Raw genomic sequence first — 27,537 nt, 5'->3', positions numbered from 1 at the left:
GCCAGGAGCGGCCACTGCACTCCAGTCTGGGTGACAGAGTGAGACTCCAACTCAAAAAAAAAAGAAAGAAAGAATTGCCAAGAAAAAAATTCACTGAAGCTGAACACAGCCTCTCACGACAACATTGACTGGCACAACATGAGGGGAGAGACCTGTACCACAAGGGGGCCCTGCCCTTCAAAAGATAATTCCGGGGTTGGTTTTTTTTTTGGGGGGGTCTCCCCTCATACATATGTACAGATACGAACATGCATGTGCCTGTACACACACACACACACACACACACACACACACACACACACACACACATATATATACTTGTGCTTGTGTGTGTATTTCTCTCAGGAAAATATGAAAGGACCAGCATCTTAGCTTTAATTCTTATTTCACTTCTCTGTTTGACTTCAAGAAGTTTTTAAGTTCCTGATGACATCACACCCCAAGTAGAGACAATTCTGCTCTTGAGTAAAGCATAAGAACCCCTCAAACAGACTCACAGAGGTGATTAAACCTAGAGTGCAGACAGAGCCCTCTTAATTCCCATCTAACCCCTGTCCACATTCCTGCAGCCCTCCTAAGGACCTCCTGGCATTTCTCTGTGGGGCAGATAGAGGAGAGAATAAGCCCTGTCCATCTCACCCGCATTTCCCAGCCCTGGTTTCCCTTTTCTAGCCATAGATGGAGGTCTTGAGGCCATGCGGACTTGGATGAAGACCCTTAGACTTTTCATGTTGGAAAAAGTCACCTCCCCTGTTGCTGGATACTGAACATTCTTCCCCATGTGGCAGGCTCTCCACAGAGAAGAGCAGCCTTGTGTTCCAGGTGCCATATTCTATGCCCATTGCCGGCCCAAGGCCAGGTGCCTCTAGCCACTCTGGTTGATAGCCTTAGGGTTCTAGGCCATAGACCATGCTGGAATGGAAGAATGAGGCAAAGATCTCATACAAAATGAGGCACAGATCTCATATTCTTAAGTATAAGAGGCATGCCATTATCTGAGGCCAGGTGCAGAAATCCTAGTGGCCCCTATACCCCAGGAATGTGATGACTATCAAGTGGAAATAGCTATGTGGATTCTCAAATCAGTGGGTAAGCCCATTCCCAGAGCTATCGGCCAAGAGGCTGGTTACCTTTCTATCATGTGATTACTTTTCAAGGTAGTGTTCAGATAGTCTATGGAGGAAGACTGCTCCAAGAGTAAGCATTACAGAGCTGGCCCAGCACGGTGGCTCACGCTTGTCATCCTAGCAATTTGAGAGGCTGAGGCGGGAGGACTGCTTGAAGCCAGGATTTTGAGACCTGCCTGGACAAAATGGAGAAACACTATTTCTAAACATTAAAAACAGCCAGCGCAGTGGCTCACACCTATAATCCCAGCCCTTTGGGAGGTGGAGATGAGAGGATTGCCTGAACTCAGGGGTTCAAGACTAGCCTGAGCAACATGGCGAGACCCCATCTCTACCATTTAAATTTAAAAAATTAACTGGGCATGGTGGCGCATGCCTGTGGTTCTAGCTACTTGGAAGGCTGAGGCAGAAGGATCATCTGTCCAGCAGGTCAAGGCTGCAGTGTCCATGAGCATGCCATTGCCCTCCAGCCTGGGTGACAGAGTGAGACTGACTCAAAAAGAAAAAAAAAATTAAAAACAAAAAATGTTTTAGAACCACAACCCCAGTACATGTGTCTGGAGCTCTGCTTCCAGGTCTAGATCCAAGAGAGCAAGTGGGTATCATCTCATCTGATTCGTTGGTTAGTGTTTCCTGGAGTACTTTGCCAAAGCGGTTGTGAGCTAACAGTGAGGCTTAGGGGTCAGGTGTGCAGCACTTGATTACTGCTGCCTGCTGTGGGTATGGGAGAAGGAGCTTACGGATTGCCTGCTGTCTCTCCTGTAGCTGCTGTTTGGGGATCAAACAGCCATGCAAATCCCTGATAACCCCTTGCTGTGCCCTTACACTCTACAAATTCATAGCAAGATGTGTGCTTGAGGCCGAATGTGGGTCTTCATGGAGATTTGATCCTGATTGACTTGAGATAAATGTGTAGTCAGTTATTTTTTTTAAACACATTTTTTATTTTAAAATTGTGGGGTACATTTAAGGGTAAGGTATAGAAATATGCATCGTTCAGGCACCCTTTTTGATAAGGGCTATCCCCCCATCCCCAGACAGATATTGACCATTAATCCCACCTCCCTTCCCCTCCCTGTCCCCCCCCATAGTTTCCCGCCACTGTCAATCCCTTTCTTATAGTATTATGATAGTTGTTCAAGGTCCACTTATGAGTGAGAATATGTGATACTCAGATCTTTGTTTCTGTGAGAGATCACTCAGTATTACAAACTCTAGTTCCATCCAGGTTGCTGTTAAGGAATCACGGTCTTTACTTCCTCTGGGCTGTGATGTCATCACCCTCACCTCCTCTGCCGTCTACTAAGATAGAGCACTTGCCCGGCTCTCTAATTTCAAGATGTGCCATTTCAAGGGACTCGAGCTGCCAGGAAGATGCCCCTGTGTTTTTGCTATCAAATTTTACTTTCCATGAATATTCAGCTCTGGGAAGCACTCTTTCCACTATAATCTGTTCTCTCTCTTCCTTGGCCCGAGTTAATTATGGCCTTTATTTTAGATTGTATGACAATTAAGTTTGTGAACTCATCCTAGAAAAAGTGCTACACACCTCATTGCTGGATATCACAACAGTCACCTCCCATTAGATTCCCCTTGGGAAGTTATGCACCAGCGCTGGCCACCTAGTCAACCCATCAAAGCAATTTTGGAACTTTCTCTGGAATGGCCATCAGAGCCGTCGTTGTATTACCCTTGATGTCCTGAATGTCATCAAATGTCTTCCTTTCAATATCTCCATTATTTGGGGGTAAAGAAAAAAGTCATTGGAGACCAGAGCAGGTGAGTAAGGAGGGTGTTCCACTGTGTTATTTGTACAGTGCGGCCAACGTAAGTGCACAGTGGCAAGTTTGCAAACTTAATTTTCTGACCTCAGCAAATAAGGACGACAGCTCTGATGGCCCTTCCAGAAAAAGAGTTCCAAAACTGCTTTGACGGGTGGACTAGTTGATAGCGCTGGTGCAAAACTTCCCAAGGGGAGAACTTCAAAGGTGACTGTAGTGACATTCAGCAGTGAGGTATGTAGTACTCCTGCTCGGATGGTTCACGAACCTAATTGTTGGACCTCGTATACGCTTCTGAGTTAACCTGAGTGTGAATGCCACCTGATTTGTAAAACTAGGAGCTGGGTTTAGTTTGAGGCTCTGTCTCCCAGTGCTCACCTGGTGGATTCGCTCATTGATCACACAGGTCCTCCTGCAAGGCTGCCGGAGTGTGGAGCTGGACTGCTGGGATGGAGATGACGGGATGCCCATCATTTATCACGGACATACGCTGACAACCAAGATCCCCTTCAAGGCAAGCCTGCACAGCTTTCCTTAAATCACATCACACAGAAGCATTGTCTTCATTTTTCGTTTAAGTCAGTGATTCTTCCGGATGATACCTTAGGTCATAGGTCCTTATGCTGGGTCTGAATGAAGACTTTCCAAAAGTATCTACAGTATCACATGGAGTGTGCACACATTCATTTTTCTGAGAGTTGATTTAGAACTCTCACATTAGCATCCCATTTAACCTAAGTTAGTAATCATTACCTTGTATTAGTTAGCATGTCATAATAGTGTTGCCATTTTTACATGATATGATCACATATAAAGACTGAGACTGTTCTCTTGCCGTAGGAGTTGAAGGTCATTTGTCCTGGTGTCATGCTGATAAAAGCCAACATCACTAGTTAGGAGTTGATTAAATAATTAACATTATAAAGCCAGGCGTGGTAGCTCAAGCCTGTAATCCCAGCACTTCGGGAGGCTGAGGCAGGAGGATTGCTCCAGGACAAGAGTTTGAGACCAGCCTGGGCAACAAAGTAAGATCCCACATCTACAAAAAATAGAAAAAGTAGCTGGGTGTGGCGGCACATGCCTGTAGTCCCAGCTACTCAGGAGACTGAGACAGGAGGACCACTTGAGCCAGGAATTCAAGGCTGTGATAAGTTGTGATTATGCCACTGCACTCCAGCCTGGGCAATAGAGTGAAACTCTACCTCAAAAAATATATTTATTTATTTTTAAAGTAATTAACATAATATAGCTATAAGAATCATTTCTCTCTGGGAAGATTGATCACCCAGGAAGACTAGTCTCATTGCATTGGATTATTGTTTCCAATTCTGGGTGATGTATTTGTTCAGTTGTACAATTACTATCCTCGTTCAGAGGGTCATAGATAGTGTAACATTTTTCTCTGAACTGTGGCCATCCTGGAAAGGCATATTATTACTTTCATCTTATATGCAGAGAAAATAGCTAAAATGCATCTTCTCTTTAACCTCAGATTGCTATTCAGCACTCTTAAAACTCCTGTGGTCTCTATATTGATGGGAAGATGAGTTGATAACTGTGTTTACATACACACATAAATACATGTGACATATGTCTCATTGCCCCAAATAAAGTATAAACGCCTTGAAAAAAGGAAAGTAGCTTATGCCTCATTGTGTTTAATGCTATAACAATTTTTTACCTACAATATACTCTATGTATGTGTAAGAAGGAGTACCCCCAAAAAACAGAATTATTTTTTGGCAGGCAAGCCCCTTGTACAGGCTTTCCCCACTAGGTAGGTGTTGTAGAAACCCATTGGCATCAGTGGACTAGCTAGCATGGTTGTGAGAGGCTGCTTTTGGCTTCAGTGAATTTGTTTGGAGAGTCTTTCAACATGAGCGCCCATTTCCTGATGGGTGATTAAGAGCAACCCTGCCCACACCACGCTGAGTGTTCAGCAGTTTTTGACCACAAGTGGCATGGTCCCAGGACCCTACCCTCCCTATTCATCTGATCTTGTCCCAAGTGACTTTGCTTTCCTGCATGAAAAACGTCCTCAAAAGACAATGTTTTGCTGATATGGAAGAGGTGAAACAAAAAAAAATGGCAGAAACACTAAAAGGCTTCAAAGTGAATGAGTTCAACAACTGTTTTGAGCGGTGGAAAAAGCGTCTCGATAGGTGTATTGCATCCAACAGAGAGGACTTCAAAGGTGACTGAAGTTTAAACATGTCAGAATAAATACACAATTTTTTATAAATAAATTCCATTTTGGGGGGCTCCCCCCATATTGATTTTCTAAACTCAACATAGCGAAAGCCATTCTTTGTAGTATGTGATCAAGGACTTGATATCAAGAGTTTACTGTCTTTTTACAAAATAGTCTTATCCTCTTGGTTCATTTGAAAATACACTTGAACTTGAAAAGTTAAACACCACCTTTGGCCAGAGTCTGCTGCATGCCGCCGTTGAGACACTTTGTATGGCTAGAAGTGCCTTGCCTTGTGACCTATTTCCCACGCCTCGATAGATATCGGGTTCTGATGGGCGGTTTGGCTCTCCTAGGAAGTCGTTGAAGCCATTGATCGCAGTGCCTTCATCAACTCTGACCTGCCAATCATCATATCCATCGAGAACCACTGTTCATTGCCTCAACAACGAAAAATGGCGGAAATTTTCAAGGTGAGCTCTCAACTAAGAGGCAGGATGGTGTGCTGGCCTTTGTCTTGCAATTGTCTTTGAGTGTTGCCTGAGGCCTCTGCAGACCACACCACAGCCGGGCCTTGGCCATGTAGCAAATACAGTGAGGGTTCTCCCAGACCTGAAAAACGGGGCAGCGGTGGGAGTCTGGACCCTCTTTGGAATGGTCCCTCTTTTCCGCGGGAGTCAGGGATGCGGGGATGTCACCGGTCAGTTGTACGTGGAAACATAAAAACGGGGCAAGTCGGTGTGATGATGTGGCCCACATTACAGCACAAGGATCCAAGTTAGCAAAGAGCTTAGATTGGCCAGAACAGCAGAGTTGTTGACGGTCAGCCCATAGATGGTGTGGGGTGGCTCATGTGTGTAATCCCAGCACTTTGAGAGGCTGAGGCAGGAGGATTGCTTGAGCCCAGGAGGTCAAGGCGGTAGTAAATCATGATCATTCAACCTGGATGACAGAGGGAGACTCTGTCTCAAAAAAAAAAAAAAAAAGGCAGCCCTTCTTTATATAAGAGAACTATAATGTAGACTGGTTTATGAGCAAATATTCATGATACTTCTTCCTCCAATGGTGGAGACATTTGTGGAAACAGGACTCGTCCCCAGATACTAATGGCTGCAAAACAAATCAGCCTTAACTGGGCTCGGTGGCTCAGCCTGTAACCCCGCGCCTTTGGGAGGCTGAGGTGAGTGGATTGCCTGAGCCCGCGGGTTCGAGACCCGCCTGGGCAGCGAGACCTCATCTCTACAATAAATCAAAAAATCAGCCGGGCATGGTAGCGCATGCCTGTAATTCTGGCTACTCGGAAGGCTGAGGTGGAAGGATCACCGGAGCCCAGCAGGTGGAGGCTGCGACCACTGCACTCCTGTCTGGGCAAGCGAGTGAGACTCCAACTCAAAAAAAAAAAAAAACGAATCAGGCTTTCGTATTGCCTTGGCCTAGGATTTGACTTTTTTTAAATCAAAAAAATGACTGGAAATAGAAATAGTCATATTTCCTACTTTCACCAGTGGATCACGCTGTGTCTCCTCTCCCTTCCCCCACCTCCTTGAGAGACACACATTCTGTTTGGTAGATCAAGGATCAAAATCTCCATGATAATTATGTCTGCCATTCTTTATATGATGTGGGACAACTTCTCCCTGTCATCTTTCCTCGCTCTCTGCCCCTTCCAAGATCTCTATTCTTTCATCTTCTTATCTTCATTCAGAACAGACCCGATTCTACAAACCACAGCTTCTAACTGAATCTCTGTCTTCTTCTTCCTTCTCCTCTTCCTTTTTTCCCTCCATCTCTTTGGAGTCAGAGACTCACTCTGTGGCCCAGGTGGGAGTGCAGTGGCCTGGTCATGGCTCACAGCAGCCTCGACCTCCCGGGCTCAGGGCATCCCATGTTCCTGGGACTACAGGCATGCGCCACTATACCCGGGTAATTTTTGTTTGTTTGTTTGTTTTTAATAGAGACGAGATCTCATTATGTTGCATAGGCTAGCCTAGAACTCCTAAGCTCAAGCTATCCTCCCGCCCTGACCTCCCAAAGTGCTGGGACTGCAGGTGTGAGCCATCATGCCTGGCTGTTTTTCTTTAACTCTTTAGACCCCAGAACATTTTCCTAAATATTTAGCTCTGACTACAGCTGCAGAGTGGCCTAGATCTCTCCTCCAGTGCTAATTCCTCTTCCTTAAATTTTTAAAACAATTCAACCAGGCTGAAAAATCTACTATATTTATGAAGTATAAATATATTTACCAGGTATAAGCAAAAGGCATTGATTGTGTGTTTCCCTCTATTCTTTCTAGACTGTGTTTGGAGAAAAACTGGTGGCCAAATTCTTATTTGAGACTGATTTCTCAGATGATCCAATGCTTCCCTCTCCTGACCAACTTAGGAGGAAAGTACTTCTTAAAAACAAGAAGCTAAAAGCCCACCAGACGCCTGTGGATATCTTAAAGCAAAAGGTACTCCCCTCTTGTTAAACAGGTGGTGAACAGGCTGTGTGCTTTGAATGAAGAAATGAATGTCATTCCGACCTTTCAGATGACCTGCCCAGTCACTTGTTTTTGAGTGTTGAGTTTCCTTAAATGATAAAGTTGACTTGTGACTTTTCATTTCAGAGACCAATAGAACATCCCACTCACCTAAAATGGAATTTGTGGAATTGTTCCCGCATAGAATGTACCTCCATAACTTAATGTGGTCTGAGTGGGATGATATGTGACTCTTTTGTCTGGAATGAGCTTCAAGGTGGTCATTCTCACAGCGGCTGCTATAGTCCCCTTTGGGGAGTGCCCCTGGGGTGGGGGAGTGCTTGGCGGGCATCTGTAGTGGAAGCCCAGCAGCAGGAGTCTTGTGACTCCAGTATATCACCAAGGTCCTCCCACTCCTGTCTCACGAATAGAGATCTGGGCCCAAGGGCCCTCGGCCCAAGGATATGAGAAGAAGTTCAGGTGCAGGACGCTGAGTCCAATTGCCAGGCTGCACCTACTTATCCCACAGAATGACAGCTGGCAAAACTATGTGTCCTGCTGAGGAGAGCACGGTCAGCTCTGAAACATTGCTGTTGAAACTAGCTGATCGTAGACTTGTTCTCAGGCCAGCCTATTTGTAAGAGATCATGTGCACATGGACGCTGAAGGTCTAGATGTTCATTCCCTTAAAAACAGTTGCAGCCAGACGTGGTGACTCATGCCTGTAATCCCAGCACTATGAGAGGCCGAGATGAGAGGATTGCTTGACCAGGAGTTTGAGACCTGCCTGGGCAACATAGCGAGATCCCATCTCTAATTATAAATATATTTTTAAATGATAGATTTATAAACTTAAAAGTACAAAAATTATTTTTAAAAAACATCTGAGCCTTCATGTCCCCAGAAGTCTTTGTGTACTCTGAAGGTATTCATTACCCAATTTAAAGATTGTGCACAACCCTAGGCCAAGAGCTGCAAAATCAGCCAACGTCAGGGTATCAAGCAGGAGACATTCATGAGGAGTCAACTGAATACAGGGCGGCTGGAAGTGGTGAGGATACTAGTGGTGGGTGCATGCCCCATAGATGAACAGCTCTAATTAAATTATTTTAAAACATCGCACCAGCCAAATGGTCGGGAGGTGAAGTTGGTCCCGAGGACCACCAGTTTGAGATCTCCGCTGGATCTTTTTTTGCCCAGATCTGCACACTCAACGCTGCTCCAGGAGACCCGGCCTCTGCTTGGTTTCCAGAGGCCATGAGACCTATGCTGATGGGCCTTGTCATGACGTTGATTAACTAAAACGTTGGCATGTGTACTCCAACTGGCCTTCCTCAATGCTGCATCGGTGACTGACACCCTCAGCAGGGGGCGCTTTTCCTCCCAGAGTGAACTCCTCCAGGCTGGTGTTTTTTGGCTTTTTTTTTTTAATTAGAGTCTCACTCTATCACCCAGGCTGGATTGCAGTGGCATGCTCACAGTCACCCCAGTGTCGACCTGCTGGGCTCCAGCGATCCTTCCGCCTCAGCCTTCCAGTAGCTGGAACTACAGGCGTGCACCACCACGCCCGGCTAATTTTTTGATTTATTGTAGAGATGAGATCTCGCCAAATTGCCCAGGCTGGTCTCGAACCTGTGGGCTCAGACAATTCCCTCAACTCGGTCTCCCAAAGTGCTAGGATTACAGGCTTCAGCCACCACGCCCCGGTCCAGGCTGTTTTTCTTTATGCAACAGCTCCTGCCCACTCCCCACTGCCAGGCAGATAGAGCTGCTAAACACCCATCCCTCCACGGTCTTCAAGGTATGTTGGAAGGTTCTCGCCCTTCCCATCCTTCACTGATCATTTGCAGTTATTTATGAGGCTCCCTAGTGAATGGACCATGTTGTTATAAGAGTCTAAATCTTCCTTCCTCTTCCTCCTAATCATTGGTCCACCATCTTCTTTCTGCAGCTATGCAGACTAATTTCTTATTTGGAAAGGTTTCGCGTTGCCTCAACACCTTTCCTCTTCTCCAAGCTAAAATCTCTTGTTGTGTCAACCATTCCTCATAGAATATCGTTGCTAAGGCTCTTCAATTTTTTTTTTTTTTTTGAGTTGAAGTCTCATTCTGTCATCCAGGCTGGAAGGCAGTGGCATGCTCCTGGCCACCACAGCCTCAACCTGCTGGGCTCAAGTGATTCTTCTGCCTCAGCCTTCCAGGTAGCTGCAACTACAGGCACGCGCCACCACGTCCGATTAATTTTTTTCATTTATTGTAAATGAGGTCTCGCCAAGTTGCCCAGACTGGTCATGAACCCATGGGCTCAGGCAATCCTCTTACCTTGGCCTCCCAAAGTGCTGGGATTATAAGCATGAGCCACTGCACCCAGCCTTCAATTTTTTTAAAGACTATCTTTGTTATTCTTACATTTGTGGATATTCTTGAATTTATTAATTTCCAGAACTAAGTCAGTACTCTAGATGAGATCGAACTGCACAAGAACAATGAAGCCATCACCTGTCTTAATTAGAACTTTAAAAACTTTGTCTAATGCAGCTGCAGGCTACTTTCTTTTTAAAAAGTAATTTAAAAGAAATAGTGGCAGACACTGGGCTCACATTGAGCTTGTAGAAAACAAAAACAACTCAGTTATTTTTATATAGAATGTCCTAGTCCAGTCTCCCCATTTTTCCAGGTTAGTAATAAATGTTAAACGTTTGTGTATGGAAGCCTCACATTTATTTCTATTAGATTTGCTCTTCTTGGTTTTGGTGTGTTATTGAAGCTCCAGAATTCTTAGTGATTTTTGTTTCTGTCATCCTGTGCATGTATTAGCAGTTTTTCCAACTGTGTCTTTACCCCAAGTTGCCTTGGAGCCAGACAGTGAAGTAGAGAGGCCTGTGGCCTTTTTGAAAAAAACCTCTCTGGAGTTTGGGTGACAGTTTGTTGCTATTGGTGCTCTCCTCTCTTGCAGTCCACATTTTCCAGAATGTACTTCAACTTCCTTATATATGAAACAGAAGCCGGGCTCGGTGGCTCAGCCTGTAATCCCACGCCTTTGGGAGGCTGAGGTGAGTGGATTGCCTGAGGCGGGTTCGAGACCCGCCTGGGCAGCGAGACCTCATCTCTAAAATAAATCAAAAAGTCAGCTGGGCATGGTAGCGCATGCCTGTAATTCCGTCTACCTGGAAGGCTGAGGCGGAAGGATCGCCAGAGCCCAGCAGGTCGAGGCTGAGGTGGCCGGGAGCGGCCACTGCACTCCTGTCTGGGCAGCAGAGTGAGACTCCAACTCAAAAAAAAAAAAAAAAAAGAAAAAGAAACAGAAAATGGAAACCTGGCCATTTGTGTGACTTTTTCAAGGTCACCCAGCTTGTAGGGACAGAGTTCACTCCGATTCAGGTCTTCAGGAAAGATCTACAGAGGTCAGGATACACTGATAAGAACAATCACTAGAGCACTGTCGAAAACAGAGTCTTAGGTCACAAATCGGACTGACTAAAGCAGAATTTCCAGAATAAAGACCCAGAAATTCATTTACTTAAAAATAATTCTGGGAGTCGGGGAGACACCCCTTATCAACAAGGGTGCCTGAACGATGCATATTTGTATACCTAACCCTTAACTGTACCCCACAATTTTAAAATAAAAAATATTGATTTAAAAATAATAATAATAATAATAATTCTGGCCAGGCTCGGTGGCTCAGCCTGTAATCCCAGCACTTTGGGATCGAATGGATTGCCTGAGCCCATGGGTTCGAGACCAGCCTGGACAACTTGGGAGACCTCGTCTCTACAATAAATCTACAATAAATCAAAAATTATCATAGATGTGGTAGTGTACGCCTGTATTTCTGGCTACTTGGAAGGCTGAGGTGGAAGGATCGCCGGAACCCAGCAGGTCGATGCTGGAGTGACTATGAGTGTGCCACTGCACTCCAGCCCGGGTGACAGAGTGAGATGCCAACTCAAAAAATAATAATAGTAATAATAATAATTCTTATCATCCTGGAAGTTTGAGAAACACTGTTTATCTTCTGTTTTCCCCAAAGTGAATTACCTTATCCAAAAAAGCTAAGGAGTTTACTGTGTAGGAAACTTGTTCATAGTAGATCCATGCTGACACCTGCTCATCACCTCTTTATTTTCTAAGTTCTCACAAACTCACTAATTAATAATCCATCCTGAAATTTTGTCAGGTGTCACCTTGACACTGCCCACAGCATGATTTCTACAACTTATCTCCTCCTCATTTTGAAAATAATGGGACCGTGTAATCCCATTTCCGTGTTTTCAGACTGCTTGCAACCCCCGTGATGACTTCCCAGGGGATACCAGCAAAGATTCCACAATCATATCTGTGAGGCCTTTCAGTTGTCTGGCAGGTTGTGAATCTAGACTTAGCAATCTGCCCTCAAACAACAGATGAATGCCTGGAGCTCGTGTGGGCTCAGACCTAAGCCTAACTTAGAAGGTCCCGGCCATTTCCATCAGAGACCTCACCCTCAGCAAGGACAGACTGACTCAGAGCAGGATTTCTGAAGCCCTCCATCTGCCTCAGGCCTGTGCTGAGATTCTTACGGAGGCCTCCTAATATACCCCTCTAGAACAAACAGGGATTCTGACCTTCCTCTCCTAAACTTTCACCCGCTAGACTCAAATGGTTCTCACTAGATCAGCGGTCCCCAACCTTTTTGGTATCAGGGACTGGTTCCGTGGAAGACGATTTTTCCACACACTGGTGGCAGGGAGAATGGTTTGGGGATGATTCAAGTGTATAGCATTTATTGTGCACTTTATTTCTATTATTAATGCATTGTAATATATAATGAAAAAATTGTACAACTCACCATTAAAAAAAATAGGTGTGGGCAGAAAGTGGTAAATAAAATAATGGGTAGGCCACACAGGGGCTAAAATAAGTGTCGGATTCTGACTTAAGCCTGCCACCAGATGCAGCCGTACAACTGAAGTGAATCCATTAATCCGCTTTCCACCTGCCACTCACTGATAGGGTTTTGATATGAGTCTGCAAGCAAGTGATTTATGATGGTCTCTGTGCAGTCAAACCTCACTGCTCATGTTAATCTGTATTTGCAGCCATTCCCCAGAGCTACCATCACCGCCTCAGCTCCACCTCAGATCATCTGGCATTAGATTCTCATAAGGAGCACCCAACCTAGATCCCTCACATGTGCAGTTCTCAGTAGGGTTTGCGCTCCTATGAGAATCGAATGCTGCCTTTGTTTTGACAGAAGGCAGGGCTCAGGCAGTAATGCAAGCAATAGGAAGTGGCTGTAAATACAGCTGAAGTTTCTCTAGCCCACTGCTCACCTCCTGCTGTATGGCCCACTTCCTAACAGACCACAGATCAGTACTGATCCATGGCCGGGTACTGGGGACCCCTACACTAGATGACAGGCACTGTGCTAGGTCCTGGGGAGACAAAGAAGAGTAAGACAGGCCCCCTGCCCTAGCCCCATCAGAGCCAGTGTCCTCATCAGACCCCGAGCTCCAACTTCTTGACCTATGTCCAAGTTGCTTTTATTCAAAGGCTGCTGTCTCATTGTACGACCCCAGAATAAAGATATTACAAAGAAGAAGGGTGTCAGGCCAGGTGCGTTGGCTCATACCTGCAATCCCAGCACTTTGGGAGGTCAAAGCAGGAGGATCACTTGAGGCCAAGAGTTTGAGACCGGCCTGGACAACATAGCAAAACTCCTCTACATAAAAAATAAAAAATTTGCCAGACTCGGTGGCTTAGCCTGTAATTCCGCGCTTTGGGAGGCCGAGGTGAGTGGATTGCCTGAGACCGCGGGTTCAAGACCCACCTGGGCAACTTGGTGAGACCTCATCTCTACAATAAATCAAAAAATCAGCTGGGCGTGGTAGTGCGCGCCTGTAGTTCCAGCTACTTGGAAGACTGAGGCAGAAGGATCGCCGGAGTCCAGCAGGTCAAGGCTGCGGTGGCCGGAAGCAGCCACTGCACTCTAGTCTGGGCAACAGAGTGAGACTCCAACTCAAGAAATAAACAAAAATAAATAAATAAAATAAATAAAAAATTAGCCAGCTGTGGTGGTGTGTGCCTGTAGTCCCAGGTGCTCTGGAGGCTGAGACAAGAGAATAGCTTGAGTCCAGGAGTTGCATGCTGCAGGGAGGTATGATTGTGCCACTGCACTCCAACCTGGGCACCTGAATGAGGCCCTGTCTCTAAAAAAACAAAAAATAGTGTCAGCTCTTGGCGGTCCCTTGGCCTCCTCTCCCATGCTTCTATTTGAGCGTCTTAGAGGCCTTGGCACTGCACTTTTAGACGCTACTCTCCACGGTTCTCTGAGTGGTGCCCTTCCCCCATACAATTTCCTAGCTCTTTGCCTTACTGGTCGCAGCACCTTGAGTGCTGAGTGGACGCCCATCGCTTATCAGTGATACACAGACTTGCTTCTGTGGCCCACATGCGCCTTGCACAGATTTCCCAAAGTTTGAAGAGCACTAATCCTATAAGACAATCTGAGAAAAGACAGACAGAAAAAAAAAAAACTCCTGGTTAAATAAGCGTGGGAAATGCTGTGCTGGAAATCTCTGAAGGCTTTGTGAAGGCCCATAGTAGGAATGTGTTTCGGTTTGGTTAAGCTGCGGCTTCCAAACGTTCAACGTGTTTTGTGGCAACTGTATGTCAGTTTTTCCATAAGAGCTATTCACTCCCACAGAACTCCACAAAACCCACTTTGAGAAATCTCAGCCAAGATGATGTCCCAGTTGTCTGGGATGGGCTACACTGTAATACATTTTTCTGGATGTCAACCCAGCCTAAATTGCATCTTCCTCAGGCATGCTTTTTTATTATAAAGATAATATACCCCATTTCAAAACGTATGTGGAATAGAGAATTATTTTTAAATGTACATAATTCCAAAGTCAAACACAGCTGTGCTACAGAAGTTCTTAACCTTCATAATATCCACAGATAAAATTTAAGGAGTCCATCAACATAAATGCAAAAAACATTACATCTTTATTTTCATTAGCCTCTAGCTGAAATGTAGCCCCTTCTCTGATTATAAATGCTGGATACAAACCACAGTAACATAGACAGTACCTATGTCGTTGTCACCAATAGAAATGACAGATTTTTTTCTTATTATTCCACAGTTGTTGCTAATATCTTCAAAAATTATTTATGCTCATTATAGCTTCAAAAACATGACTTGACCTAGCACTGTATGTGTTTACTATGTTAATAAAGAAATGTATATATTTTAATAGTGCAAATTTGTTCTTGTGACATTTGATAACTGTATTTCTGCATTACTTCCTTTGCAATCATTTTATTTTATCCATTTAAGACATCACTCTGGCCAGGCTTGGTGACTCAGCCTGCAATCCCAGCATTTTGGGAGGCTGAGGTGAGTGGATTGCCTGAGCCCATGGGTTTGAGACCAGCCCCGGCAACTTGGTGAGACTTCGTCTCTACAATAAACAAATAAATAAATTGACCAGGCATGGTAGCCCATGCCGGTAGTTCCAGCTACTTGGAAGGCTGAGGCGGAAGGATCCCAGAGCCCAGCAGGTTGACGCTGGGGTGGCTGTGAGTGTGCCACTGCACTCCAGCCTGGGCGACAGAGTGAGACTCCAACTCAAAAAAAAAAAAAAAAAAAGAACACATCATTCTGAGAAGGGACCCTACCTCACTAGATGAGCAGAGGCGTCTGTGACACAAAAACAAGTCAAGATCCCCTGCTGTATTAGCATTTAAAAATTTGGCTTTTTTTATGAAGGTCATTTTATATCATTAAACTTCATATATTATATATATGTAAAACAAAGAACACAGGATTATATGTATATTTACATAGTGTATGCATTTACATGAATAGATACTATATACGAGGTCCAACAATTAGGTTGGTGAACCACCCTAGAAAAAGTGCTACATACTTCATTGCTGAATATCACTGTGGTCACCTTTGAAGTACTCCCCTTTGGAAGCTATGCACTGACAGTGGTGCCAGTTCCACCTGTCAAAGGAATTTTGGAACTCTTTCTGGAATGGCTGTCAGAGCTATCCTCATTATTTGTGGGGGTCTGACAATTAAGTTTGCGAACTTGCCACCGTGTGCTTTTGATGACAGCACTGTGCAATTCGCCAAATTGGAACACCCTCCCTACTCACCTGATCTGGACCCAAATGACTTATTTCTTTATTCAAAGGTGAAGAAAATACTAAAAGGAAGACAGTTGATGACATTCAGGATATCAGGGGTAATATGATCACGGCTCTGATGGCCATTCCAGAAAGAGAGTTCCAAAGTTGCTTTGACAACTGGACTAGGCACTGGCGTGGGTACATAGCTTCCCAAGGGGAGTACTCAAAAGTGACAGTAGTGATATTCAGCAATGAAGTATGGAGCACTTTTTCTAGGATGAATTCGCATCCTTGTCAGAACTCATATGTACATGCATACATTATCTATTAAAATAGATGCACATGACTGGGCTCGGTGGCTCAGCCTGTAATCCCAGCACTTTGGGAGGCTGAGGTGAGTGGATTGCCTGAGCCCGTGGGTTCGAGACCTGCCTGGGCAACTTGGTGAGACCTCATCTCTGCAATAAATCAAAAACTAGCCAGGCGTGCTAGTGTGCACCTGTAGTTCCGGCTACTTGGAAGGCTGAGGCGGAAGGATCGCCAGAGCCCAGCAGGTCGAGGCTGCAGTGGCCAGAAGTGGCCACTGCACTCCAGTCTGGGTGACAGAGTAAGACTCCAACTCAAAAAACAAAACAAAAAGAAACCCATAAAATAGATGCACATATATACAAGGCTGTATATATGTGTGTTCATAAATATTCTATTCCATATATAGATATATAATATATTCAATAAATGGATATTATTTCTTCACGTTTCATTCTCTCAACCAGACAGACCATTGTTTACTGTCCCTATTCTTCTAATGCCAGACTTTTAGGTTTTTCCTGTTTTTAGTTCACTCAAGGAGCTTTCCCTGTATCTCAGATTATTTCCTGATGCTAGGTTCCCAGACCGTATGACATTTATGCTGTCACCCACAGGAATTAATTCCAGGAGAACATGGAAGCATGTGACCTCCCAGTCCACACACATCACGTGTCTTAAAGTTTCTAACCTGTTTTGTTCATCTGATGTATGGTTCAGATAAAGTCTATTGAAAAAACTTATTAAAACCAACAACCTTTCTTTTGGTCTCTTTGACAATAGGAATTCCAACATTTTTTTCAAGATCAGAGGCCTGTAGATATTCTTTTAGGAAAGAAAAAAAAATCTTAGTAGAGATTCACCTTCCAAAAATGGATGGGCTGGTTCACTTCTTCAGGGGAGTGTTCAAAGCACTGAAGGTTTCTCTTAGAGGGGTTGCCCGGGGAAACCTGGCTAGCTGGACACCACACAGAGTTCTTGTGGTTGTTTATAAAACCTCCAGTATTCTCCCCATAGGAATGCTGACATTTGTTCAAGTATTGACATTACATTTCAAGTAAACCTAGATTTTTTTTTCCTCTCTGAAAAGGAGCAAAATAGATTCAGCTACTTTTAATGTCTGTGGTAAGCATCAGGGAGTCATTTTATTCTTTTTCTTTTCTTTTTATTTCTTTTATTCATTTATTTATTTCTGAGTCCAAGTCTCACTCTATCGCCCAGGATAAAGTGCAGTGGCCGGATCATGCCTCTCCACAGCCTCGACTTCCTGGGCTCAGGCGTTCCTTCCACTTCAGCCTCTCAAGTAGCTGAAACTATAGGCATGCATCACCATGCCCGGCTAATTTTTTGACTGTTTGTAGAGACAAGGTTTCACTGTGTTGTCCAGGCTGGTCTCGAACTCCTGGCCTCAAGTAATTCTCCCACCTTGGCCTCCCAAAGTACTAGGATTACAGGTGTGTGCCACCGCATCTGGCCAGGGGATCTTTTTGATTGTTATAAATGGAAGTTCAGTAGCTTGGCATCTGCAGTGTCTAACTATTGTTATCTTAAACAGGCTCACCAGTTAGCGTTTATGCAGGCGCAGGCTTATAACGGCGGGAATACCAACCCCCCACCTGCAAGTAACGAGGAAGAAGAAGAGGAAGAGGATGAATATGATTATGACTATGAATCCCTTTCTGATGGTAAGAGAACCAGATCCCTACACTGTGCGCGGGGCAGCACTCCGGTGATTGTTAACATTTTTCTTCTCAGATAAGCCTGGAGCTCCAGAGACCAACAATTCAGATTGTTGTACTCTTGTCCGAAAGTTTCTGAATCCAGTCACTTAGCAAGGAAAGGGATTCTGTGGGTCACCCTGCACCGCTCAAGGAAAGAGGAGATGGGAGAGGGGACGACACGGGATCACTCCTAAGATGGGTCTGCAGAGGAAGGGATGGAATGACAGCAGAGAAACCCCACGTTCACCCTTTCCTTTCCTGGTATGGCTGATACTCTTGGCAGGAATTGTTGACGGTGGCCACGCCCTTCTCTGTCCTGCGCGGCTCGCAGGAGGCAGCATCATGGCCCTGTGAGCTCCACTTCCTCCTCCCACTCTCATTCCAACGTTTCCTCTCCAGTGTGGTGGTTGTTGTTATTATTGTCAGAGTCTCCCTCTGTCGCCCAGGCTGGAGTGCAGTGGCAGGCCCATGGCCACCGCAGCCTTCACCTCCTGGGCTCAGGGAGCCCTCCTGCCTCAGCCTTCCAAGTAGCTGGAAGCACAGGTGTGCATCACCACACCCGGCTAATTTTTTGATTTATTGCAGAGATGAGGTCAAGTCAAGTGGCCCGGGCTGGTCTCAAACCCCTGGGCTCAGGCAGTCCTCTCACCTCCACCTCCCAAAGTTTGGGATCACAGGCATGAGCCACCATGCCCGACCCTGGTACTCATATTATAAAGTGGACAGGATGTTTCCTTCTGTCCCACCAAAAAGAAAAAAACACGGGTGATGGCTGATGACGCAATACAAAAAAGTCACACGAATGATGTTGACTACAGGTTACTAGTGAAGGATTCTTCTCACATGAGAAGTGGTTTAAAGTGTGTTTCATTTGCACGAAATCAGCGTCATTTGCTGGATTTCGCAACATTTTTTCTCAGGTGCCTTGCTGATAGCAGACTGTTTCATTTTGGCAACTTCTGAAAGACAATACAGTAATGAGAAAATGCCACGGTTCCTGCTTATAGGAATGTTGTATTTACAGGCTATATTGTTTCTATGTAGAATGAATATGCTAAATATGCAGATTTGGCCAGCCCAGCAACCATTTGCCAGCGGCATTATAAAACAATTGAGCCACGCCCCTCCGAGCAAGTATTTGCTTCTCACACTCACAGTATGGTTCCATTCTATGAGCTTCCATCACTACTTACACTGCAGTCTCTGTCTGCCCCCACAGATAATACCGGACTGTGTCCACTTAATATTTGTTTTTAGTAATAGTTGATTGCTTCATACCATCAATTAAAAGCCAGTTTGCTTGACCTGAAGCCCCATGAGCTAAAACGAGGGGTATATCTCATCAGATAGCAACTAAGAGAGGAAAAAATTAAAAGGAGTCGAGACCTTGTCTTTGCATTACATTCCTGAAAAGTCATGGGAACGTGTATATTTTTTTACTGACTTATTCTTCCCCATGGACTTCTACTAGAGTTGTGGTGATGTCCCATAGAAGAACAAATTGATTCCGTTATGAAATGAAAACCACACATAAGAAATCAACCAGGCTGGGTTCGGTGGCTCAGCCTGTCATCCCAGCACTTTGGGAGGCCGAGGCGAGTGGATTGCCTGAACCCGAGGGTTCGAGACCAGCCCGGGCAACTTGGTGAGCCCTCGTCTCTACAATAAAAATCAAAAATTAGCCAGGCGTGGTAGCGCGCACCTGTAGTTGAGCTACTTGGAAGGCTGAGGTGGAAGGATTGCCAGAGCCAGCAGTTCGATGCTGGGGTGGCCGTGAGTGTGCCACTGTACTCCAACCTGTGCGACAGTGAGACTCCAACTCAAAAAAAAAAAAGAAAGAAAGAAAAGAAAATAGAAACCTGCCCTCTGTGGGGAGCTCCATTTTCAGCTTCCTAGAGGGACCTCAAGGGTTTCTAAGCTTCTTATAATGCTGGGTCCCTTTGAGAAGTAGATAGAAGTTGTGACCCGCTCCCTCCAGGAAATAAAACATGCTCTCAAACTGCTGCCTACAATTGCAGAGGTTTCAAGCCTCAGGTTTCAGGAGCTCATCTTTAAAATCAAGGTGTCCAGTTTATCTCTGTGATAAACTGTAGTCCTCAGTCTTCCCGTCCATAAAATGAGTGACTTAATCTATCACCCCTTTTGGCTATAAAATAGGAGGTGATGCCTACCCACAGCAAAATTGCAAGAAAACTCTAAGGAAGTTGCAGGTGACAGCTATGTATTTTAGGAATTTCTATTCTGCCTTTTAAGTTATAAATTCTTTTTCTTTCTTCCTTTTATTTTTTTTTTTGAGTTGAAGTCTTACTCTGTTGCCCAGGCTGGAGTGCAGAGGCACACCCCAGCATCAACCTGCTGGGCTCAGCGATCCTTCCGCCTCAGCCTTCCAAGTAGCCAGAACTACAGGCGTGCGCTACCACGCTCGGCTAATTTTTTGATTTATGGTGGAGACAAGGTCTCACCAACTTGCCAGGGCTGGTCTTGAACCTGCGGGCTCAGGTAATCCACTTGTCTGGGCCTCCCAAAGTGCTGGGATTACAGACTGAGTCACTGAGCCCAGCCTTTTTTTTTTTTGAGTTGAAGTCTCACTCTTGCCCAGGCTGGAGTGCAGTGGCATAATCATGGTTCACTGCAGCCTCAACCTTCTAGCTCAGTTGATTCTTCCACCTCTACCCACTGGAGTAGCTGGGACTACATACAGGCATGCACCATCACACCCAGTTTATTACTTTTTTATTTTTTGTGGAGACAAAGTATCACTATGTTGCCCAGGCTGGTCTTGAACTCCTGGGCTCAATCAATCCTCCTGCCTTGGCCTCCCAAAGTGTTAGGACTATGGGCGTGAGCCACCACACCCAATCAATAAATTCTTAATGAATATTTATTTCATTGAATTTAATGAAATGAATGAATTTAATTAAATAAATATAGATTTTTCTCCCAACCTGGTTGTTTACCTTGTGTCTAGTTTTGAACACACATTGGAGCACAGACTTGAATTTACAACTTAGTGTAGGTATATTCTGTGACAATGATTGCATGATTCTAACAAATTAATCGACGTCTGTCCACTCGAAATAAATCCTTTGGGAGTAGTACCACATTCAGTCACTGAAAATATGTAGCATGAACGTGACAGCCCTTGGCATGACTCTTGTGGACATTATTTGCATTTCTTTTCTTGCCAACGCTGGCGTCTCTTAACAGTCAACATATCAAGTCAACAGAACATTTCTTATTTCATTTATCTTGTAACCTCAGCTGCTGTTCTTTATGCTCTGCTTTGTGTCTTTGTTTAATTTATCTGGCATTTTGTCTTAATCCTCCCTACTTTTATCCCTTTCTGATTCTGTTTTTCTCTAGCAGATGTCCTCACTGCCTTCCCCGCTCCTAATGGTCAGGAAGGTAAACACCATTTAAACTGGGCATTGTAACTGCATGGATGTCACCATTCTGTCTGCAATATCTTGGGCCTGATTAGCATGAAGTTGTGACACTTCTATAAATATGAATGTAATGAAATGATTCATGCCGTTTATTCCTTGGTGGGCTGCATGGCCCTGATTTGGTACCAGGGTATTCTGGTCTAAGCATTTGTGCTCTGATTGTAATAAATCTCGAGGGAGAAATTAGCTATCTTGTTATTCATTTTAATAGATCGTAATTGGGATCTATGTCTATAACATCTTTAGGGTCATTCTGAATGGAAATGCCAAAAAAAAAAAAAAAAGACAAAGTGTAAGATTATTTCTCATGCTTAGATAGATTTAGATATATTTTAATTTCTGTTCTTAAGATCATCACTCAATAAATTAATGACAATCCTGAAAACTTTCCTTTCCAATGAACTGTAATTGTGAAAGCTTTGTGCTGCTTATAACGATGTCTTTTTCTCTTCTGGCTTTGTCATTTCTCAAGGTAAAAGAAGTAAATATCTTCATTTCAAAGTAAGAGTGATTAAATCATGCATCTACCATCTAGCAATGCTGCAGTCACTAAATCCTTCCCAAATGTGTGTGCTGTCAGCTTCTTGGCACAGAATATTTTCCATAATGTTCGCACAGTTCTCGTTATCTGTATGAAAATGAGCATCTTCATTTAGACAATGTCTATCTGGTACCAAAATTATTGGGAAACGAGCCAATTAAATGGAAAATAAATCCATCACCCGATTTTTAACATGATGCTTCAAGCCACCCTTTTGGTGGCATGTAGCCAGAGCCTCGTTCTTGCAGATAAGGACAAGTACCTGGATGTCCTCGTACTGCTGTACATGTAGCCCTTATGTGAAGCAGTTGGTTCTTTTTTACCGAAGCCTTGTCACTCCTTTTCAGACAACATTCTGGAAGACAGACCTGAAAACAAGTCATGCAATGACAAGCTTCAGTTTGAGTACAATGAAGAACTCCCTAAGAGGATAAAGAAAGCCGATCACTCCGCTTGCAACAAAGGAAAGGTGGGTGAAGGGTTTCTGCTCCAGGACACTTGTACCATGGTATGCTTGTCAGTTTCAGAGGGGATTCCATTTCTACCCATCCCTCCCCTTCCCCTTTCCCTCACTTTCCCAGAAATGCCAAAGTTCACGTGGTGATATTATGGGACAGCCACCTTCCATTTATAGCAGGTTAGCCATCGATGAATCCAACCAACACCTTCTTAAGGGGCGTGTGTGTGTGTGTTTTAGTGGTGTTCAAGGGGCACCCCAAAAAAGAAACAGAATTAGTTTTTGGAGGGCAGGCTCCTTGTAGTATAGGCTTCCCCACTTGGTAAGTACTCTAAGAAACCATTAGTAAGCTGGGCTCGGTGGCTCAGCCTGTAATTCCACGCTTTGGGAGGCTGAGGTGAGTGGATTGCCTGAGCCTGAGGGTTCGAGACCCGCCTGGGCAGTGAGACCTCATCTCTACGATAAATCTAAAAATCAGCCGGGCGTGGTAGTGCATGCCTGTAATTCCGGCTACTTGGAAGGCTGAGGCGGAAGGATCGCCAAGCCGAGGTGGAAGGATCGCCGGAGCCCAGCCGGTCGAGGCTGCGGTGGCCAGGAGCGGCCACTGCACTCCAGTCTGGGCGACAGAGTGAGACACCAACTCAAAAAAAAAAAAAAAAAAACCATTAGTATCAGTATTCCAGCCAGCATTGTTGTGAGAGGCTGTGTTTGGTTTCAGTGAAAATTTTTTTGGAGTCTTTCAACGCGTTTGCCCATTTCATGATGGGTGATTTACAAACATACCTGCCCACACCACGCTGAATGTTCAGCAGTTTTTGACCAAAAACTCTATGACTCCTGTACACCACCCTTCCTATTCACCTGATCTCACCCCAAGTGACTTTTTTTTTGTTTTGTTTTCCCCTGATGAAAAAAGTCCAGTCCTCGAAGGGAAATGTTTTGCCAATATGGAAGAGGTGAAACAAAAAATGGCAGAAGCATTAAAAGACATCAAAATCGATGAGTTCAGAACTGTTTGAGTGGCATAAAAAGCAACCTGATAGGTATATTGCATCAAACAGAGTGTTCTTTGACGGTGACTGAAGTTTAAGCATGCAAAAATAAATACACAATTTTTTATAAATAAATTCCAGAGAGGTTTTTTTTTGGATTCCCCCTTGTAACCAATGCTATAGATCAGTGAAAAGAACAGTGATTGCCCTATATTATCAGAGAATCCAAGACAGCCTCTCAGGAAAGATGATGTCTGAGAAGGAAGATTGGGCCAAGCAGACAAACACCAAACACAGCACCTTCAGGCCAAGAGGACAGCCTGGTATGTTCAGGGAATCGCAAGAAGTTTTAAAGACACTGGGATGACTGAGATACTTTACAGATTGTAAAGTGTCAGCTAAGTGATGATGCTAAAACTAGAAAGATAAATGTGATACCCAGCCCCCAACCCTCAAGTACCTCTCAGTACATAGACTCTGAGAAAATCCGTAGACATAGTTGGAGGTGACGTTGTTGGAGAATAGTATGATAAAATAGGCCAAAAATTGGAGTCACAGAAGACACACAATCCCTTTTACTTAACAAAGGTGCATTGATTGTTCTACTTATAAGACCATGTGCTGAGGGAAGATGAAGGATGACCTAGACTTATCCCTTGCCCTCTGAAAGTTTTTACTCTAAGATAGTGGTCCCAACCTTTTTGGCATCGGGGACCTGTTTCATGGAAGATAATTTTTCCAGGGATGGGGACAGGTCATCAGGCATTATATGCTTATAAGAAGCATGCAACCTAGATCCCTCACATGTGTACGTGTTCAGTTCACAGTAAGGTTCACAGTTCCGTGAGAATCTAATGCCACCACTAATCTGACAGAAGATGGAGCTCCGCTCACCTGCCGCTCACCTCCTGCCATGCTGCCTGGTTCCTAACAGGCCACCAACGTGTCTGCAGCCCCAGGGGTTGGGGACCTCTGCTCTAAGAGAGTCGTTAGGACGTGTATCTGGCTAATTACCAAGCAAGGGAAAACACTCTGATGACTCAAGAGACGTACAGGCAAAGGGCTTTGGGAATTCAGAGGTGGGTGGCAACATCGCTCCCATGTAAACGGGTGTCATTTTCCCTTGATAGGTTTATGACATGGAACTGGGAGAAGAATTTTATCTTCCTCAGAACAAAAAGGAAAGCAGACAGATTGCACCAGAGCTCTCTGACCTTGTCATCTATTGCCAAGCAGTAAAATTCCCAGGTAAGGGTAGATGATATCCTCTGCAACACTTAAAGATACCAAAGGAGAACAATATGACATCTGTTTAATTGGGCACTGTGAACACTTAACACTAGCAAAATTGTTTGGCTGAAATCACTGTTATAGCATGTTTTTAATATTTTGGATTATAATTTGCTTTGATATTCAGGAAAAATACCATAAAATATTCATTTTCCAGATCACATCATGTCTCTGTATAATAGTAATAATGAGAATTATAATAATATTCACCGTATTTATAATATGTATGAAGTACTTAAGTGCTAGGATTTGTGTTAAGCATTTTGCATGCATCATCTTGTTGACTATTTGTTTATTTTATATTAGAAAATATAGTTTGTTTAGAAAGTAAACTTGAGACAGAGAGGGGAACTTTGCCTCCCTAAGGTAGGGGAGGGGGCCAAAGCCAGGAAACATGGCCTTTTTTGACTATTTATAATGTTTATAATGATTCTATGAGGTAGGTGGTATTAACCCCATTTTTACATTTATTTATTTATTGAGTTGAAGTCTCACTCTGTCGCCCAGGCTGGAGTACAGTGGCAAGCTCTCATGGCCACCCCAGCGTCAACCTGCTGGGCTCCGGCAATCCTTCCGCCTCAGCCTTCCAAGTAACTGGAACCACAGGCGCGCGCCACCACACTCCAGCTAATTTTTGATTTAATGTGGAGACGAGGTCTCGCCACGTTACCCAGGCTGATCTCGAACCTGTGGACTCAGGCAATCCACTTGCCTTGGCCTCCCAAAGTGCTGGGATGACAGGCTGAGCCACCGAGCCCACCAACCCCATTTTTAAATAAAACAAATCTCAGAGAGAAGAAGTGATTTGGCCAAGGTTTCTGGGTACTTCAGTTTAGAATCTTTTGTGTGAAGATGACAGAAATTGACTTAAGCCAAGAGGGAAACATATTGGCTCATGTGTTGAAAAAGAAGATACCCAAGTTCCAGGTATAGCTTGACCAAGGCACATGCTTTCTCTCTCCCCACGTCTCGTTCTGCTGCCATGGTGTTGGCTCCATTCCTTTTATGGTTGCAGAACGGCTGTAGCAGCCTAGTAGTATAAGCTTGCCATCCTGCATCAGTTAAAAGTTTGTTCCAGAACTTCCAGTCAGAGTTCCATTACTTCTTATTGGGTCCTTGGCCCAGGCCTTACTCAATCACCATGGCCAAGGGGTGCAGTGCTCTGGAGCCTATGTCACATGGTCCATGCCTGAGCTGGGCAACAAGGCTCCACCCATACCACAGAACCAAGGATGGAGTCCCCTGTTGGCCATTTCTAGAAATATATTCAATTTAGGCTGATGAACCACTTCCCCAAAACAATGTTCATTTCCGTTAATACATGGGAGACCTATGACTCTGAAGCCAGTCTGTCTCCAAAGTCCTGCCCTAAGCCATTATACTACCCCGCCTCTTGTGTAAGGCTATGTTATCAGTGAGCACACCCAGTGATGTGTCCCACAGGTAGGGCACACGGGGGGGGGGGGGGGGGGGGGGGGGGGAGAGCAAACAGGGAAGCCCATAAACACATGGACCTCAGAATAATTCATCTCCTCCCACTAAGAAAAAGAATTTCTTTGCACAAAATGTATGAGGACAGGCCGGGCTCGGTGCCTCAGTCTGTCATCCCAGCACTTTGGGAGGCCGAGGTGTGTGGATTGTCTGAGTCCGCAGATTCAAAACCAACCCTGGGGCAACTTGGCAAGACCTCAACTCTACAATAAATCAAAATTAGCCGGGTATGGTGGCGCACACCTGTAGTTCCGGCTCCTTGGAAGACTGAGCCTGAAGGATCGCTGGAGCCCAGCAGGTCGACGCTGGGGTGGCCATGAGCATACCACTGCACTCCAGCCTGGGGGAGGGAGTGAGACTCCGACTCAAAAAAAAAAAAAAAATGTATGCGGATAAGACAGTGGCTGATTCTAAAGGATCGGTCTAAATGTAAGTAAGCAGGGTGTCTCAGTCCGTTTTGCATTGCTATAAAGAAATACCATAATCCCGCACCTTTGGGAGGCCGAGGTGAGTGGATTGCCTAAGCCCACGGGTTCGAGACCTACCTGGGCAGTAAGACCTCATCTCTACAATAAATCAAAAAATCAGCCGGGCGTGGTAACGCATGCCTGTAATTCTGGCTTGGAAGGCTGAGGCGGAAGGATCGCCGGAGCCCAGCGGGTCGAGGCTGTGGTGGCCAGGAGCGGCCACTGCACTCCAGTCTGGGCGGCAGAGTGAGACACCAACTCAAAAAAAAAAAAAGAAATACCAGAGGCTGGGTCATTTATAAAGAAAAGAGATTTATATGTTTCGTGGTTCTGCATGGTGCTGGCATCTGCTTCTGGCAAGGCCTCAGGAAGCTTACAGTCATAGTGGGAGGCAAGGGGGAGCAGGCATGTCACATGCGAGAATGAAAGTCAGAAACAGAGAGAAGGACGTTCCAGGCTCTTCTAAACAATCAACCCTCTTGTGAGTTCATTGAGCAAGAACTCATTACCATGAGAACAGCTCCGGGCCATTCATGGGATTCTGCCCTCATGACACAATCTCCTTCCACTAGGCCCCACTTCCAACACTGGGGACCTCATTTCAATATGAGATTTGGGGGGGTCCATGATCCAAACTATATCACAGGGTATATAAACGTGGCCTGGAGAGAGGCATTCAAATGCCAACCCTCATCCTATCAAGATGGACTGAAATCAAGTCCTGGTTCCCGAATGTGTCTTAAGCACCTAATCTCACACTGTGCCTGATAAGCCAGAGGTATTGGGCTGTTTAAAAGTTAGATGTCGTGCCTATAGGCCCCACTACTCAGGAGGCTGAGGCAGGAGAAATGTTTGAGTCCAGGAGTTCGAGGCCAACCTGGGCAACATACATAGCGAGACTGTGTCTCTACCAAAAAATAAAAATTAAATTGAAAACATTTAAGCCGGGCTTGGTGGCTCAGCCTGTAATCCCGCGCCTTTGGGAGGCTGAGGTGAGTGGATTGCCTGAGCCCACGGGTTCGAGATCCACCTGGGCAGCGAGACCTCATCTCTACAATAAATTTAAAAAATCAGCCGGGCGTGGTAGTGCACGCCTGTAGTTCCGGCTACCTGGAAGGCTGAGGCGGAAGGATCGCCGGAGCC

At 44.9% G+C, this 27,537-nt stretch overlaps 1 protein-coding gene across 2 annotated transcripts in view; it reads left to right on the top strand.

Annotated features, from left to right (window-relative positions):
- Positions 1 to 27,537, top strand: part of PLCE1 (phospholipase C epsilon 1) — a 352,472-nt gene that overhangs the window by 272,322 nt on the left and 52,613 nt on the right. For both annotated transcript variants that reach the window (XM_008074585.2, XM_008074587.1), the window contains exons 16-21: positions 3,315 to 3,422; positions 5,456 to 5,572; positions 7,393 to 7,551; positions 17,545 to 17,674; positions 22,045 to 22,166; positions 24,277 to 24,394. In XM_008074585.2, the coding sequence (XP_008072776.1) occupies positions 3,315 to 3,422; positions 5,456 to 5,572; positions 7,393 to 7,551; positions 17,545 to 17,674; positions 22,045 to 22,166; positions 24,277 to 24,394 (754 nt within the window). The remainder of the gene's footprint in view (positions 1 to 3,314; positions 3,423 to 5,455; positions 5,573 to 7,392; positions 7,552 to 17,544; positions 17,675 to 22,044; positions 22,167 to 24,276; positions 24,395 to 27,537) is intronic.

The sequence above is a fragment of the Carlito syrichta genome, unplaced genomic scaffold (assembly GCF_000164805.1).
Source record: "Carlito syrichta isolate Samal-C Ts95f unplaced genomic scaffold, Tarsius_syrichta-2.0.1 Scaffold316493, whole genome shotgun sequence".
In the NCBI taxonomy this organism is placed as follows: Eukaryota; Metazoa; Chordata; class Mammalia; order Primates; family Tarsiidae; genus Carlito; species Carlito syrichta.
The sequence above is the reverse complement of the archived record's forward strand: the minus strand, read 5'-3'. Positions and strand labels throughout refer to the sequence as shown.